The sequence below is a fragment of the Leuciscus leuciscus genome (genome assembly GCF_965113295.1).
Source record: "Leuciscus leuciscus genome assembly, chromosome: 3".
Classification (NCBI taxonomy): Eukaryota; Metazoa; Chordata; class Actinopteri; order Cypriniformes; family Leuciscidae; genus Leuciscus; species Leuciscus leuciscus.
Genome location: NC_138727.1, coordinates 41597192 through 41612070, shown reverse-complemented (window position 1 = coordinate 41612070; position 14879 = coordinate 41597192). Strand labels below are relative to the sequence as shown.

At 38.1% G+C, this 14879-nt stretch overlaps 1 protein-coding gene across 1 annotated transcript in view; it reads right to left on the bottom strand.

Annotated features, from left to right (window-relative positions):
• The window catches only part of maml3 (mastermind-like transcriptional coactivator 3), a 110892-nt gene extending 98294 nt beyond the window's left edge, over positions 1–12598 (bottom strand). Inside the window, exon 1 of the mRNA XM_082164822.1 lies at positions 11564–12598. Coding sequence (XP_082020948.1) covers positions 11564–11947 — 384 coding nt within the window. The 5' untranslated portion in view covers positions 11948–12598. The remainder of the gene's footprint in view (positions 1–11563) is intronic.
• Between the last annotated feature and the right edge of the window lie 2281 nt (positions 12599–14879).

The window sequence follows — 14879 nt, the reverse complement described above, 5'->3', positions numbered from 1 at the left end:
TGACGGTTTATTTTTCGTTCTTGTAAGAGTCTGTCTTATGAAGCTCAATAATTATAAGAAGAAGAAAGAGGAAAGGATTCAAATCAAAAACCCCAGTAAAGCCTGATCCCGACCAACTAAACAGACCTGCGTTGTAATGGCTGCAGATCTGGACAATATCCATCAAAATTTCACGTTAAAAATAGCATGCGTGCACACACGTACATCTACAATTATTCGATAATTAGGCCCAGGTGGCACAGGGGTAAGGAGTCAATCAATGGTCCATTAAGTTTCTGAGAAACAAACACTTTCAAAAGTATCTTCCAGAAAATATCCACGGCACATGTTGATCCGTTTGTGTGCATCTGTGTTTATTAACTTGTGAGGGCTTTGGATTCGTCATACATGACAATTAGCCTATAACAAAGGCATTAGAGTTAGTGCATTTGGATCATTTCTGTGAATCAGTTCAAATGATCCTTTGATTCAGTGGATTCAAATTTTTTTTTGTGTCATTACTAAAAAATGTTCAAGGAAGTCCCCATTTGCATTTTTAAATAAATGCTGTTTGTTGTTGCGACGTACTTATGTAAAATGACAAGCTGCAGTGTGAGAGTTACTGTACTGGTGCAGACAGACCTATTGTATTCGGTTTCTGATTCAGGTTGCTAAAATGAGGAAGAGGCCCAAGAGGAAGGAAACGAGTTAAGAAACAAATGTCCATTTTGTAACAGAACATACACATTACATGTTCTCTTATTATATGAATAATGAAAGATTACCAATACGGGGCCAAAGTTCCTAATCAAATGTAATTTAAAAAAAGACAATCATAAGACTTTTACACAGACTGAATCAAGTAATACGGCTACTACATCAAAACTGATTTTGTAGTGTCCTGCATGTAAAAGCTTGTTTATCCGATATAAGCAGAAGTGAAATGCTAAGACAAGGACTAAGCTCATTTTGTGTAGATCGCATATGACAGATAATCCTGTCAGTGCAAAAGTTCATTTTAAGAGGGTTGATGCTGCTTTGCTCGTCTTATATGGTGCTTGCACAATTTAAGTGCAAATGGTTCTTACAATAGCCGACAGTTTGCATGTGCATTTTTTTTTTAAAGAAATTAATCAAGGATGCATTAACGAGACATTTGTATTATTACAAAAGATTTATATTTCAAATAAATGCAGCTTTTTGAACTTTTCAACTGTTTCTTGAGCACAAAATCAGCATATTAGAATGATTTCTGAAAGATCATGTGTCACTGAAGACTAGAATAAATTACATTTTAAAATATATTAAACTTGAAAACAGCTATTTTAAATTGCAATAGCATTTCAGAATAATACTGTCTTTACTGTATTTTTAAACCAATAAATGCAGCAGCCTTGGTGAGCATAACTATATTAGCGTCCACACACTAATGCACAATAAGTCAATAACATTGTTTATTATAGGCACACACTGCATTTATGTAGTCTGTAACTTTAAATGCTCGAGCTCTCTAAAGCAGGATGGATTCTGATTGCCTCTCAATGATATTATTGTTCATCAGCTAGAAAAAAACAAACAATGATTTTGAAAGTTATTCCAATTATATCGTCCCTCAGTACCGTTATTGTTGTAGTGGTGGCGTGGATGATTGTTATCGTTATAGTTATCATCCTTGGTGCGAATAGGCCTCAAGTCAAAAACATCTTAACGACCAGCAAACTTTTGAACAGTAGAGTATACATATTTCTCCACCTCAGTCCTTAATCTGAACATGGATAAAGTGAGTGACAGCATCACAGCGAGGGTGTTATAAGATGGCTTTTGACCAAGACCGGATTCTAACACTGGGATTATGACAGCACTACAGTGCGCATACAGACTGGACACGGATTAGCATGTGGTGAATTTAGTGTTCTCATGTAAATGCCAGAGACATAAAAAAAAAAAAAATGTGTAAACAATCTTTTCAAAGAGTAAATATGCCTTTTGTGGGTGAGTATTTCCAGTCAAAAGTTGGCCTTTTTCGGCTGGGAAGAGAAGCATGTTCATCAGTTAACTACTGTATACATTTCCTGCACCATTTTCCCAGCTTAAAAACAGTGTACCTATTAAAAATCACCAAAAAAAGGTGGTTCCTTTAATGCAAATGCAGTAGTGTCAGTATCATAGCATTCGGAGTGAAAGATCAAGGCTGTGTTCGACACTATCTGATCATTCATCCGATGACTCCTGATGAGTGTTTGGCCCTGGTCAACTCCACAGACAATGAGGACAAGGATCTATTTGTGTGCCTTGAACATGTGTGTGTTGTGTCTCTGCACCAGTTTCTGTGTGACTCAAGGCCAAAGCAGTGGGAAACCTTGCCACGGAGGAGCTGCATGAGTGTGTGTGTGTGTGTGTGTGTGTGTGTGTGTGTGTGTGTGTGTGTGTGTGTCTGATGACACTCATCTATATTTAACTGGCTCTCTCATATGGTATGAAAGAAAGGCAAAGGCAGAGACTGACTTCCAGGCATCTTTCTAATCAATAATGAAGCAGTTTGCAGTTTGTCTTCAAACAAACACACACACACACAAACCCGATTAGATGCTCCACAGGTAATTTAGCTTTATATTATCTTCAAAGATCGACTATTAAACTTCACATATAGTAAAAAATATTCTCTTTTTTGCAGGAAATGGCAATCAGTCTGAGCAAATGGGTCTTTGAACAAGAAGTATCTTCTTCAGCCTTTGTTCCATTTGTCTATAACACAGAGAAAAAAAAAATGCAACAAAAAAATTCAACGTCACTTGACCTTATAGTTGCTCAAAGAATGGACACTGAACAGATGATGCATCATCAGTACTCAAAGTCCCAATATGACAGACGACAGTCACATGAGATGCTCAAGAGAGATGGTGAGAAGATGATCAAATGGGCCATGAATCACTTGTTTTCCTAGAACAATCCTTACAGGAGACTTCACTGTTTCTGGATCAGTCTATGCATCTGAAGTGCTGAAATGATCAGTGACCAGTGTGATGATGATGGAAATTATCATATTGGTACTGGTGGAACATCTGGAATTTACACATTACAGATTTATGTATTTGAATAGCATATACAATTTCCATCCATTTGGATTACACAGTTTTAACAACAAACTAATAAACTTAATGTGATGTATATTTATCAGCTATACATAAATGAAACAGTTTGCAAAAAGGTAAGATTTCTGCACTCAATTTTCTTTTGTTCATGTTAAAACTGTGTAATGGATGGAAAATGTATATGGAATTCAAACACATTGATTTTAAATGAAGGCCTAAATATTTTTTTCAGTGTAGTATTCACTCCTCTCATTCTTTCTCCATTTCTCTCTCTCTAACCTCAAGCATAATCGCAAATCTGACAGCCACTGAGAACTTTCTCGCAACTTTCACAGACACGTATTAACACTTCTGTCAGGATCCCCACTCACCAGATGTGAATTTACATGATGCGTAAGGACATTCATGCAACGTAGCTACAACAGTGCTTAGACCTTCCTTAAAGGGATAAGGAAAATGAATATTTTGCCATCATTTACTCACTCTTAAGTTGTTCTAAACCTTAATGAATTTCTTTCTTCTGCTGAACACAAAAAAAGATATTCTGAAGAATGACGGTAAGCAAACATTTGACTTCCATAGTATTATTTTCATTATTTTCATAGAGTCAATGTGGTCCATCAACTGTTTAGTTCCCATATTCTTCAAAATATCTTCTTTTGTGTTCAGCAGAAGAAAGAAATGTATAAAGGTTTGTAGATGTATAAAGTATATGATGACAGAATTGTTTTTTTGGGGGGTGAACTATCCCTTTAACAGCCAATACACATGCAAAGCATGAGAATCCAATAGTAATTGTGAATGTTGATGCTGTCGTTGCACTGTACAAAAGTCACAATATCGGGAAGTAATAGCAATAAGTCTAATATTAGCGCTGACCAAACACCAGGGTGTTGCAAATGTGAAAAATGGCTTGGCTTTGCTGGAGCGAAAGACCTTATCAAAACTCGTGAACTTGTACAAAATCCCACCAGAAAACCTTGTAATGCATCTTTTTTGGAGGAAATCATGTTTCACACATTCACGCTTCTGAACTACTGATCTATTAAGCATTACATAATGATTGTTAATGATATTATATAGCCTAATAATGAAATTTTTTTATTACTGTATGTTTATAAGATGTATTAGTGTGGTTGTTATTGTTGTTTAGTGCCTGTAAGAAATAAAATAAAATAAAGTATTTTGTCATTATGTATAACTTAAGTGTCTGAAGTGTTTTGCAAAGCTTAAGCATGTTACATTTTGACACAAAACTAAACTTCTAAACTTCAGCGTGAAAGACATTCGGGCCAGTTGACCGGAAGCGTTACTTGCCCCCGTTCGGAGTCGGACCAGTGCTGCATCTTCACGGAAGTTGATCATTTGCGTTATTCAAGCGCGTCTCTCAGATTGGTACTCGCGCGATGTGTGATAGGCTACGTTTTGTGTGCGCAGCAACACAAATACAGAGTGCCGCGTCTCAGCTTAAACAGTTATGTGTTGTGTTGTTTATGAGTGCGGCAGTCGTCCATGAGGGGCTTCCGCCTTTACTTTCGTTTTGTGTTTGTTTTTATTATTAAATGTTCACTGGTAAATGTTCCCACCTCCTTCAACAACAACAACTACACGTTTACCGTTCGTTTAAAGCGGCTTGCCCCGTCAGATAGCCTACTCTGACAGTTGTGCTGACAGATAGATAGCCTACTTGCGCTTCTGTGTAATGTGTTTGAGAAGTTGTGCTTTCCACTATACATAACTTCGATTTCACAGGTATATTCTCCATCTGTAAATGTTAGAAACTCGTTCCACTTTGCGGTCAGGAGTGAATTTCCAGGGGGACAGGGTTTCATAAAATATTGAAGCTTCCCCGGGCACCGCCATTGATTAGCGGACCATCACCTGCTGTTAGCATTCCATTGACTCCCATTCATTTTGGCGTCACTTTGACAGCGAATAACTTTACATCGGAGGCGTTTAAAGACTCCATTTGTCCATTATTTATTTCTAAAGAAACACGAAAATGTATAAAATGCTCCATTACCTTATATCTTACGTTATGGCCCCGTAGATGCAGTTTTTGTAAAAATAGGCTAACGATTGCGTCATAACCACGCGACTCTCTGTTGCACAGTAGAGAATTACCGTATAGACAGGAGGAGAAGCTCGCGGGCAATCAGGGGGACGTGGAGGCAAAATGACAAAGTAATTAATCAGAATACTTAGCAAAAGTTTTTCCTGCTCCTAGCTCATGGACACCTCCTACTCACACTCTCCGTCTCTGCAAGTTTCGGAAGGGAATGATTCAGATTTCTCTTGGCACAGCTACTAGAAGACAGACGGGTTGCTCACGTCACGTCACATCTACGTCGTCAAGCTCAGTTTGAGTCTGCGCAGTACGCTCGACCCCCAGAAGTGAGAGCTTCTAATTGACTTCACTTGTCTCCGTTGAATCCAATGGGGTCGCTGTGCCCATTTTATATACCATCTATGTGAATTTCCGCCAAACTCCACAGATTTCCGTGAACGAGCGCCGCCACGCACATGCGCGAAAAACAGACGGAGCGCAATAATTCTGACTAAAATATACAGATTGCTAAAATATTTTTTGTTGAACAATAAAGTGGTAATTAAACAATATAGAATTTGATAAACAATGTAGAATTTTAAACCAATAAGTGTATTTTTTATGATAGCGGTAACTGTAAAGTGACAATTGTAATGGGGTAGACCTAATCAAATGTAGGTTAATTAGTCTGTGCTTTTGTTTGTATTTATTTAAATCTTTAGTTTAGTGAATTTAAAAATAAAATCATTTTCTTTTTAGATTGTAAAGTTACAATGTTAGAATGTAATGTGATTTTAACCCATTTTTGCACATAATATACTATTTGTAATTTGTTCTTATTAATACTGACTGTCTTTAAAGCAACACCAAATAACTTTTCCTCTTCGGTCCCCCTACAGGTTGGAATCGGAATTGTCCATTACCGCTGTCGTAAATAATTTAGCCTACAGCAGCCTACTGTCACACGCACACTCGCTGTTTATCCAGCACCGGCTGTGGAATGAACGATTTCCACAGACAAGATAGAGTATGTTGCATGATTTTATGAAAGTATTATGTATTGCGACATCAGAAACGAAGAAAAACAAAATAATGACTATTGTAACGCTTGCCGTAAAGCAAGTCAAATTTGTAGTTTCTTATGTCTCATTCGAACTACAGAAACACTACCCGATCTGGCAAACTTGCATAGTGCGGTTGTAGCAGATATAGGGCCGCAAAAGCGAACGCAGAAGTGCCGTTCACCCTGTTACGACTTGATGAACCACTGAAATGATTTTGGAAACATTATTTTAAGGTAAAAAAATATCTTTAGTGTTGCTTTAACAATATTTAAAATGTATGAGTTGGGCTAGTAGTTTTTGACGTCATAACCTTATTTATTAAGGTTACATGGATCAAAAACAACTAAAACAATAACTAAGCCAATTTTATTTTATTTTATTTCATTTATTTATAACTTTTTTGTGTTGGGGCCAGTGAAAATTTTGGCAGGGCAAGTAAACCTTTCAACCACTGGCTCAACCGGGCCAGTAGAAAAAAAATCCTTAGCGTTGAGCCGTGCAAAGCCTGGGTTAAGTGCAAGTGCTACAAATTGGATAAATCCTAAATCAAACAGCTTCAAAGGGAAAATCGATGCCAAATGGCCAGAAATTGTTAATGGCATATATTTTTTTCCAATGTATTTATTTATAAGCTTTTCTTCCCAAATATCACTATATAGGGCCTAGTCTGCTTAGTAGGCTATGATGAGTGCATGGAACTCATGAAACCTACTGAGGCTTAAATACACAATATCAGAAGCAGCGTTCTATTGCAAAAAAACAACTAAACAAACGGACATAAACAAACATTAAAATTCGGAAAAGTTTCAGATGTTCATTTCAAAATATTCAGGTCAGCATCAACAAAAAAGGAGGGGAAAACCTGCTTACTTCTTGCGAAACATATTGATTGTGCTTTGGGCAAAATAAATGATGCATGCTTTTAACAGTTTTCTTGAAAAGTTATCAAACCTTTGAGTCTGTAGAGGTTTGACTCTCCTCCGTTCAGTTACATATTCACTAATAATGTCTCTTAGTTTGATTATCCCATGAGAAGACCAGTTGCAAGTGCAAAAAAAAAAAAAAAAAAAAGAGTCTTCTCTCATGCACAGTGATGCTGAGGCGGACTTCGTTTCGGTTCTCTCTGAGAAAGCGGTGGGTTTCCTGACACTGAGCCCTTGCGTGCGTGAGTGAGTGAACGTGTGGACATATGCACAAGCATCAGCAGTATGTGCATGTTTGTGTGTGAATGCACAGCAGAATGCCGATCCAATAAGCCTCAAAATTAAAAACGGCCAAAGGATATACCGCCAAAGGAAGTCATATATGATATCATCTCTAGTGAAATATTTTTGTGGTGTGTAAAAGAGATGGTAAAAATCACACTCGCAGCTATATTGATTGAACTGCATGGACTATGTGCTGCAGTGTTGACATACACCTTGTACTACATTCCAGTAGAACATGTGTACATGCATATCAGCATAAAAGTGTGCGCTGCAACGATAACACAGCAGAGAGCATGAAGTGCGATTAGGGAGATCATAGTACTACCAGTAACAGTACAACAATGCCTTTGGTAGAGAAATAAAAAACAAAAGCCAATTCAAAATATTAATGAATTGAAACTATGGCCTAGTAGTATATAAATAATACAAATAATTGAAAAACTATACGGATGTACCTGAAACGTGTTCAGAAGAGGAAAACTGTAAATTGTGTAATTTAAGAAATTACATTCATATTTTCTCCTTTACATTCTGACAGAAAATAGGTGAGGATTCCAGTAACTGACTCCAGTAATATTAGGCTACTTCCCGTATAGTGCTCTTGGGTAAGTTTCTCTTTATCACTCATTGAGCAAATAGCTGGTACAGATAGCTAGTAAGTAATGGATTCTTCATCCACCCAAACATCTTGTCATTATTTTAGTCATTCTCATCATATTCATATGCAGTTATTTTTGTGGAACACCAAAATAAGTTGATAAATTGTTATGCATTCTCATACAATGATAGTTAATAGTGATTAGGGGCTGTCTGGCTTTGAAAAGGCATACAGCTTTGAGACTAAATTTCACCTATCATCTTGCCCTTGCTGGGAGTTCACTTCTAGCCCACGTTCGTGTAAAAAAAAAAAAAAAAAAAATTTATATATATATATATATATAAATACAATGGCATCAACAATATTGATTTGCCATTTCTGAATCAAGATATGGAACTGAGCTTGATGTGAGCGTCGGCAGAGGTGAAGTTCAATAGTAAACACAATGACCCACAAGTCTTATAGAATTTTTAACATTTTTGGGACTTGGCATCCCATGGTCACAATGAACTGTCATCGTATGATAAGACTTGGCTGCGTAACATTATTGTGCTTTACAGAAAAACAAAACAACAGAATAAAAGTCTGGAACAACATCAGGGCGAGAAAATTATATTTTTCATTTCTGGGTGAAAAACGTACATATTCTTTTATGATTACTTAGACGTAATGAGCAAATAAAATGTGTACTCTATGGATCAAACACAGCAGAACACTGATTTTCTACTAAATTATCAAATGGCCTTCATATCACAGTGAGAGGAACTCCTTTTTTCTCCAAAATTCTTTCAAAATGGACAATTACTTCAATAAAGGCAGATTATGTATGGGTTTTCAAGTTTGCAAAAAAGTAAAACGGAGCGTAAAAAGAATCATTGTCAGAAACTTGATCAGCAAAGTTTTTAGGTATCCTACGTTCTTGACGTAAACAACTCCTGCAGGCAAATAAATTATTTTTATGAACGACTGTGGTTTTTCCTGACCGCTAAAATGCTTACATGCAGACAGGCACAGTGAGACGCATTGCACACAGTTGTACCTGCACTACCAGTCTCGCAGACCTCATCGCAAACACATACAGAAGACGAGAAACTTACACAGTGGTAACTATGCTCTTGGAGTGTCTGACGTCACAAACCTCGTGTAACCCTGCCAACTCAGGAGTTAAATTTAGATCTTGGGCACTGGTCCCAGACACTGCAAAACAATGTGATACCACAAGCACTGCTTTAGCTGGAGACACTGCTGCTGGACACGACTTCAGAAGTGATAGAAATGTGCACAGACATGCATTAAACACACAAGAAGAAACATATTGTGAACTTTAAAAACTGCAATTTGGTCCAGAGGTGAGTTTGTACTGAACACCAAACTTTCAGAGAAAGATCTTAAGTCTCAAGTATCCACAAGATTAACATGAAGCAATTCATCCTGCAGTTTTCTGACTTTTGGTGTTGCTTTCAGTGTTTATACAGTAGTCAAGGGCCTTGTGTACATGTGGTATTAAAATCACATAATACAGCTGTGAGTTTAGTCCAAAAGGGAAGCGTTGCCTATTTGGGACAGAGTATATGTGCTAACTTTTCTGTGCTATCTTTCCTTTGAAAAGTGCAAACCACAGTAACAGGTCATTGTTATTGTTGACTAAAACTATTAAAAACTGGTTTTCATTAATTGAAATAAAAGCTAAAATAAAATAAAATGTAAATATTAGATGAAACATTAAAAATGTTGCTCTGACAACTAACGCAAATAAATTAAGTTGAAGAACTAATATTACTACAAATATAAACCGAAACGGAAATAAAAATGAAATAAAGCTAAATAGAAATATTTGCAAAAACTACTAAAAAGGACAAAAACAACTAAATTACTCATGATGCAGTAACGACATCAAGAGACCCTCGCTTTGACGAATGAGACTAATAAGTGGTCGAAGACGACGCACATTAGTACCAAGTGTAAACATACCATCTTTCAAATGACCATTGTGATTGGATCAGCCGAGACCGATCTTAATTCCAGGTGCAAACGAGGCCTATGAGAGATACTACCAGATTCCTGAACCTCAAGACTGAAGGCTACCTCCTTTACTTCTTATGGTTAAGTTAAAATTTCACTTCATCAAACTGTACTGCCATGATGACACACAACTCGCAAAGACATGACACAAACGACACATTTTTTTCCTTGAGAACTGACTTCATAAACAAACATCCTTTTGACATATACTAGGCCTAAAAAGTATAACTATTCATTCCATAATGCATGAACAGAATATGACAAAGCCACAGCTAATATCTCAAAAACATGTAGGCCTACTGGTGTTAGCCTAATACATTCTATATCCATCCATTTCAAATCAATTAACACTAAAGAGTGTATTTTAGACTATCTAGTTAAGCCTGATGGAGAATACTGGCTGTACCTAGAAAGCTTGCATGCACGTGCAGCAATTTCCACACACAAATGCTGTCTACATAGGCAGCTCGCTAGGTTTTGACACACAGCCATTGTGTGGGGTCTGAACCCAGACGCACACATAAGACCCTAAAACTCGACTTGATACAGCCACCTAGCTGCAGCACAGTGCTTATGTGGAGAAAAGAGAAAAGCAATGAGGCTGCGGTCTCTTTAAATCGCTTCGATGTGAAGCGTTTGTTGCCTATATACCGGCTCACACACAGTAATGTCCACATCGCAGAGGGGGAGGTCGACGACACCGGCCATTAACGCTTCGAGAACTACCTGTGTCACCCTCCGAAATTAGAGTCACTTAGCATATCAAAGAGGAATCCACCGCCTTGACACAAAAGGCAACGACACGATGCTCCTCCGCAATGGGTTGAGGTTCAAGTAACTGATTTTTAACACCGTAACTTTTCTGTGGCTGCATCCGAACCGGGAGTGTAACATACTGATAAATGCTCATGCGGTGTATTTGTTTCCCCACCACCGTTATGCTTCCTTTTTTTTGTCAAAAGACGTCCATATTATCGCGCTGATGGGTTGTATTGCATTGAGATACATCACAGAGAGACAAATGTCTACGAAAATAAAGTAAAAACAGGCTACTGTAGTGGCATTCTTTTAAACAGCTCCCCCATATAGAAGCTGAAACTAGTGGAGTTGAATTTGAATAGAATTTTTACATTTAAACCAGTGCTAATTGAGTAGGCTAACAATACACGTAAATACACATTCACGTAGCCTACTTTAATTATTAGCAAGCTGATGTTGATTTTCAATTCCCATCATGTTTTCTAAACACGCCTGAACTACAAGTAGTAAGGAGGAGGAGATCAAATGACATCATCAACTACTATAACTTTATACGGGTTGCTCTGCAAAGTATCTAAACGCCTCCAAAGTTACTCGGAGCTCTAAGCACGAGAAATAGTCCGTAAATAGATTGAAGTTGTTGTGATTGTCCCGTCGTCGCCGGAGTTTTCAGTTTCGACAAGTGTAAAAAGCACAGAGACGCCAGAGCGAAAGTTTAGCACTGCAACCAAACAGCACTGTGTTCATTCCAAACACCTATAAAAGAAGAGTCACGCACACAGTAACCTACTCACCGCGATCAGAGTGTTGTTCCTCTGCTCGATGGTCGCGGTTGAATCGGGCTCTTGTTGCTTGCTCTGCTGTTTGCTGTTGCTGGATTTCTTGGCCCGCAGCTCTAAAGTCCGCTGGTGCAGATTCACCGTCTCCCGGCGCTCCAGCTCCAGCTGCTCGGCGTGCGCTTGCTGGTAGCGGCTCTCGCAGTTAACGTGGTGCCGCCGGCAGCCCTCGATCCGCTGCCGGAGCCGCTCCACCACCGTGCTGTGCTTCGGTATGCCCACGTTACCGCCGCCGCCGGTGCTGTTGTTGGCTGCATTAATGGCAGAGTTTAAGTTACTGTTATTAATGCAAATGCCGCCGCCGGTCGGTACGGCAGCGGGGCTGGCAAAATCCCCCATCATCTGTGATTCGGGAAGAACTTTGTCAAGCCCCCCTGACTCTCTCTCTCTCCCCTCTCCGAAGCGGAGCAGAAGTCCGCTTCGCCAGGGAGGCAGATACAGTGAAATTGGGAGGAAATAAGCGTTTAAATGAGTGTAAATCCCTCCTCCGGGAGGATCGCCGTGTCAACCATTCAATAGACAACAGTGCGGGACCGTGGAGGAGCGGGTCTGTTACTCTCTCGCCTCTACTGGAGCTCCATCAAACATCCGGATGTTACTCGCAACCATCACGCATAAGCACCGCTGCTTCGAGCCCGTCGTTTTATTGTGCTGTCCTTTTGAAAAAAGTTTTGCCGTCTGCTGAGAACAGGCTCCGGAGTTGTTTCGTGAACTTGCATTGCATTAGTTTGGTCGGCGAAACCCTCCACGAGCGCGAACAAGGTGTGCAGTTTCTAAAAGTCCCGATGGCTGGAGAGGAAATCCTACAGTCGCCAATGTGTACAGCAGCTGCCACCATCACAATAATCAAGCGCTCCCCTCCTCCATGCTAGCGGAGTGATATCAGGACAACAGCCGAGCGAAGAGCAGCCACCAGCCTGCGAGCAGCACGTCAGCTCCGCGGAAAACACGGCGCGGAATCTAGTGCGCTGGACGCGGAGTCCGTATATTGACTTCAGAGGAGGTGAACGATAGAGCGGTGTAATGCTTTACTGGCGGGTTGTGGTACTGCACCTGAATGATCTGATACTCTGAGTTCGTGAGAGTACAAAGCACTATACTAGGACTGTGATGTATTACGGGGTAACCTATTATCATACCATACATTTAAAATAAAATATATTACAAAAGGAAAAACATATAAAAATGTAAATTTATTAATAATAATATATTTATATAGCCTACATACCTATAGGCTCAAAGAGGAAAGGTCAAAAAAGAATACCTAAAAAATAAGGTTCTTCAGTATAGTTTTTAGGTTCAGCAACTATGTGGTTCTTCAGAGTTTAAAAGTTACATTGTACTTTCTTCTGATCATTGTATTGGTTTCTGTGTTCTTTAAAGTCACCATGAAATTGACCAGTCTTGGTTTTTTTTTATGGAATATTTCAGTATTTATTCTAAAAGATTTATCTGTGCACTTCATTATTATTTTTATTTCTACTGTCATAACATTTAATCAAAATAACTTTCTCTCCATCTTACAGCAACATCTCTTTTTTTTCTCTTATTAAATGTTTACTGGTGCAATGGTGGGAAAACTGTCACTTATAAGATCCCAGCAATTGCAAACCACAACCATCCAATCAATTCTCAAAATTAAGTGCCGTACATATTTTCTTGTTCAAAAAGTCGTTTAGCTCGGATATACGTCACATTGGGGAAGAAAAGTCAATTGAAGTCAAAGAAAATTGTATCACAATTTGATATGATGAATCCTTTTTCCTTTCTTAAACTATAAAAAAGTGCATGTGCTTATTGCTGATACAGGAAATGTGTTTGTGAGGATCTTACACATGTGCTTGTTTGCAATAGCTTTATTTTCACGGACTGAGATATACACGGACAGAAATATTTTATGTACTTCTCAGAAATATACTTAAAAATACGCGTAACTTGACTTATACTGACAAAAAAAAAAGTATTTGGCCTATTCTTGTAGGCTACTCAATCTTTTGATCAAGATATACTTAAAAGTATTCTCTTATTTACTTAAATAATTTGAATATTTAGATTTTCTGAAGAAAACATATGTTTCTAATTCTCAGTATGTGAATTATTGCTTAGTCCACTGGTAGTGTACATAGGAATTTCCCCGCCATTGACGGAATTTTCACTGTTATCGTACGGTAGTAGGGGGCGCTATTACACAAATAAAAAAAATCGAATAAAAAAAAAAAAAGATATATTGCATGTTCAGATAATCATACAACAAAATTCTGGGAGTTTCGTGAAAATTATTTTTTTTTAAAAATATGCCGCTGACTGGCAACTTAAAAAAAAAAACGCTGGCGGGGAAAGAGTTAAAGTAATTAAAAGTATATTACAAATATAAAAAAACTAAACTAAATAGGAACATAGCAATATACTTAAAGTGCAAAATTAATATATAACTAGTAAACTATGGCATGGTTTCACAGACAGTGCTTAGATTAAGCCAGGTATAGGCCTTAGTTCAATTAGGAATTTTAAGTAGGTTTAAAAAAACAAAACATTAAAGACAAAACAATGGCACTGACATCTTTTAAGATGCAGTGCAAGTTGTGTTCAGTTAAAACAGCTCAAACATGCATTTTAGTCTGGGACACGGCCTAAGCCGTGTCTGTGAAACTGGACATAAGTATGATGTTAAGTTCGATTAAAAGAAAAGTAACAAGTCCTGCAGTATAAAACTATAACTATAGTTTACTGAGTACTTCAAACTGCACTTTCATAAACTAAAAAATGTACTACAAGTATTTGACTAGTAAACTATACCTATAAGTTCGCTTGTAGTTGTAAACTAGTTGTGTACTCAATGTTTACTACTGTTACACTTAGGCCTATACTTTTTTTATACACTAAAACATGGGCGAATTTAGTCGCAAATAGTACACTTCCAAGTATACTAGTACATGTCTATATACTTATTACTACATCAATATACTTGAAAAATATAGTGTGTGTGTGTGGTGTGGGGGTTGGGGGTGAGTAATTGTGAAAAAGTGCTGCTGCCCAGTCTAGTTTGCTGAGTAGGGCTAAAACAAATTGTAAACACATTCATTCTCTCTCTCCCTGTCTCTCCCTCTCTCTCTCTCTCTCTCTCTCTCTCTCTCTCTGATATACAGATATAGTCAAGGCCAAAAGTTTGCGAACAACCTATATTTTAGTGGGACTATTCTGGACCTGTTTCTCTGGGCCATCAAGATCAGCCTTTCTCCTGTTTTAATTGTATATAATAAAGTGTGCCAGACAG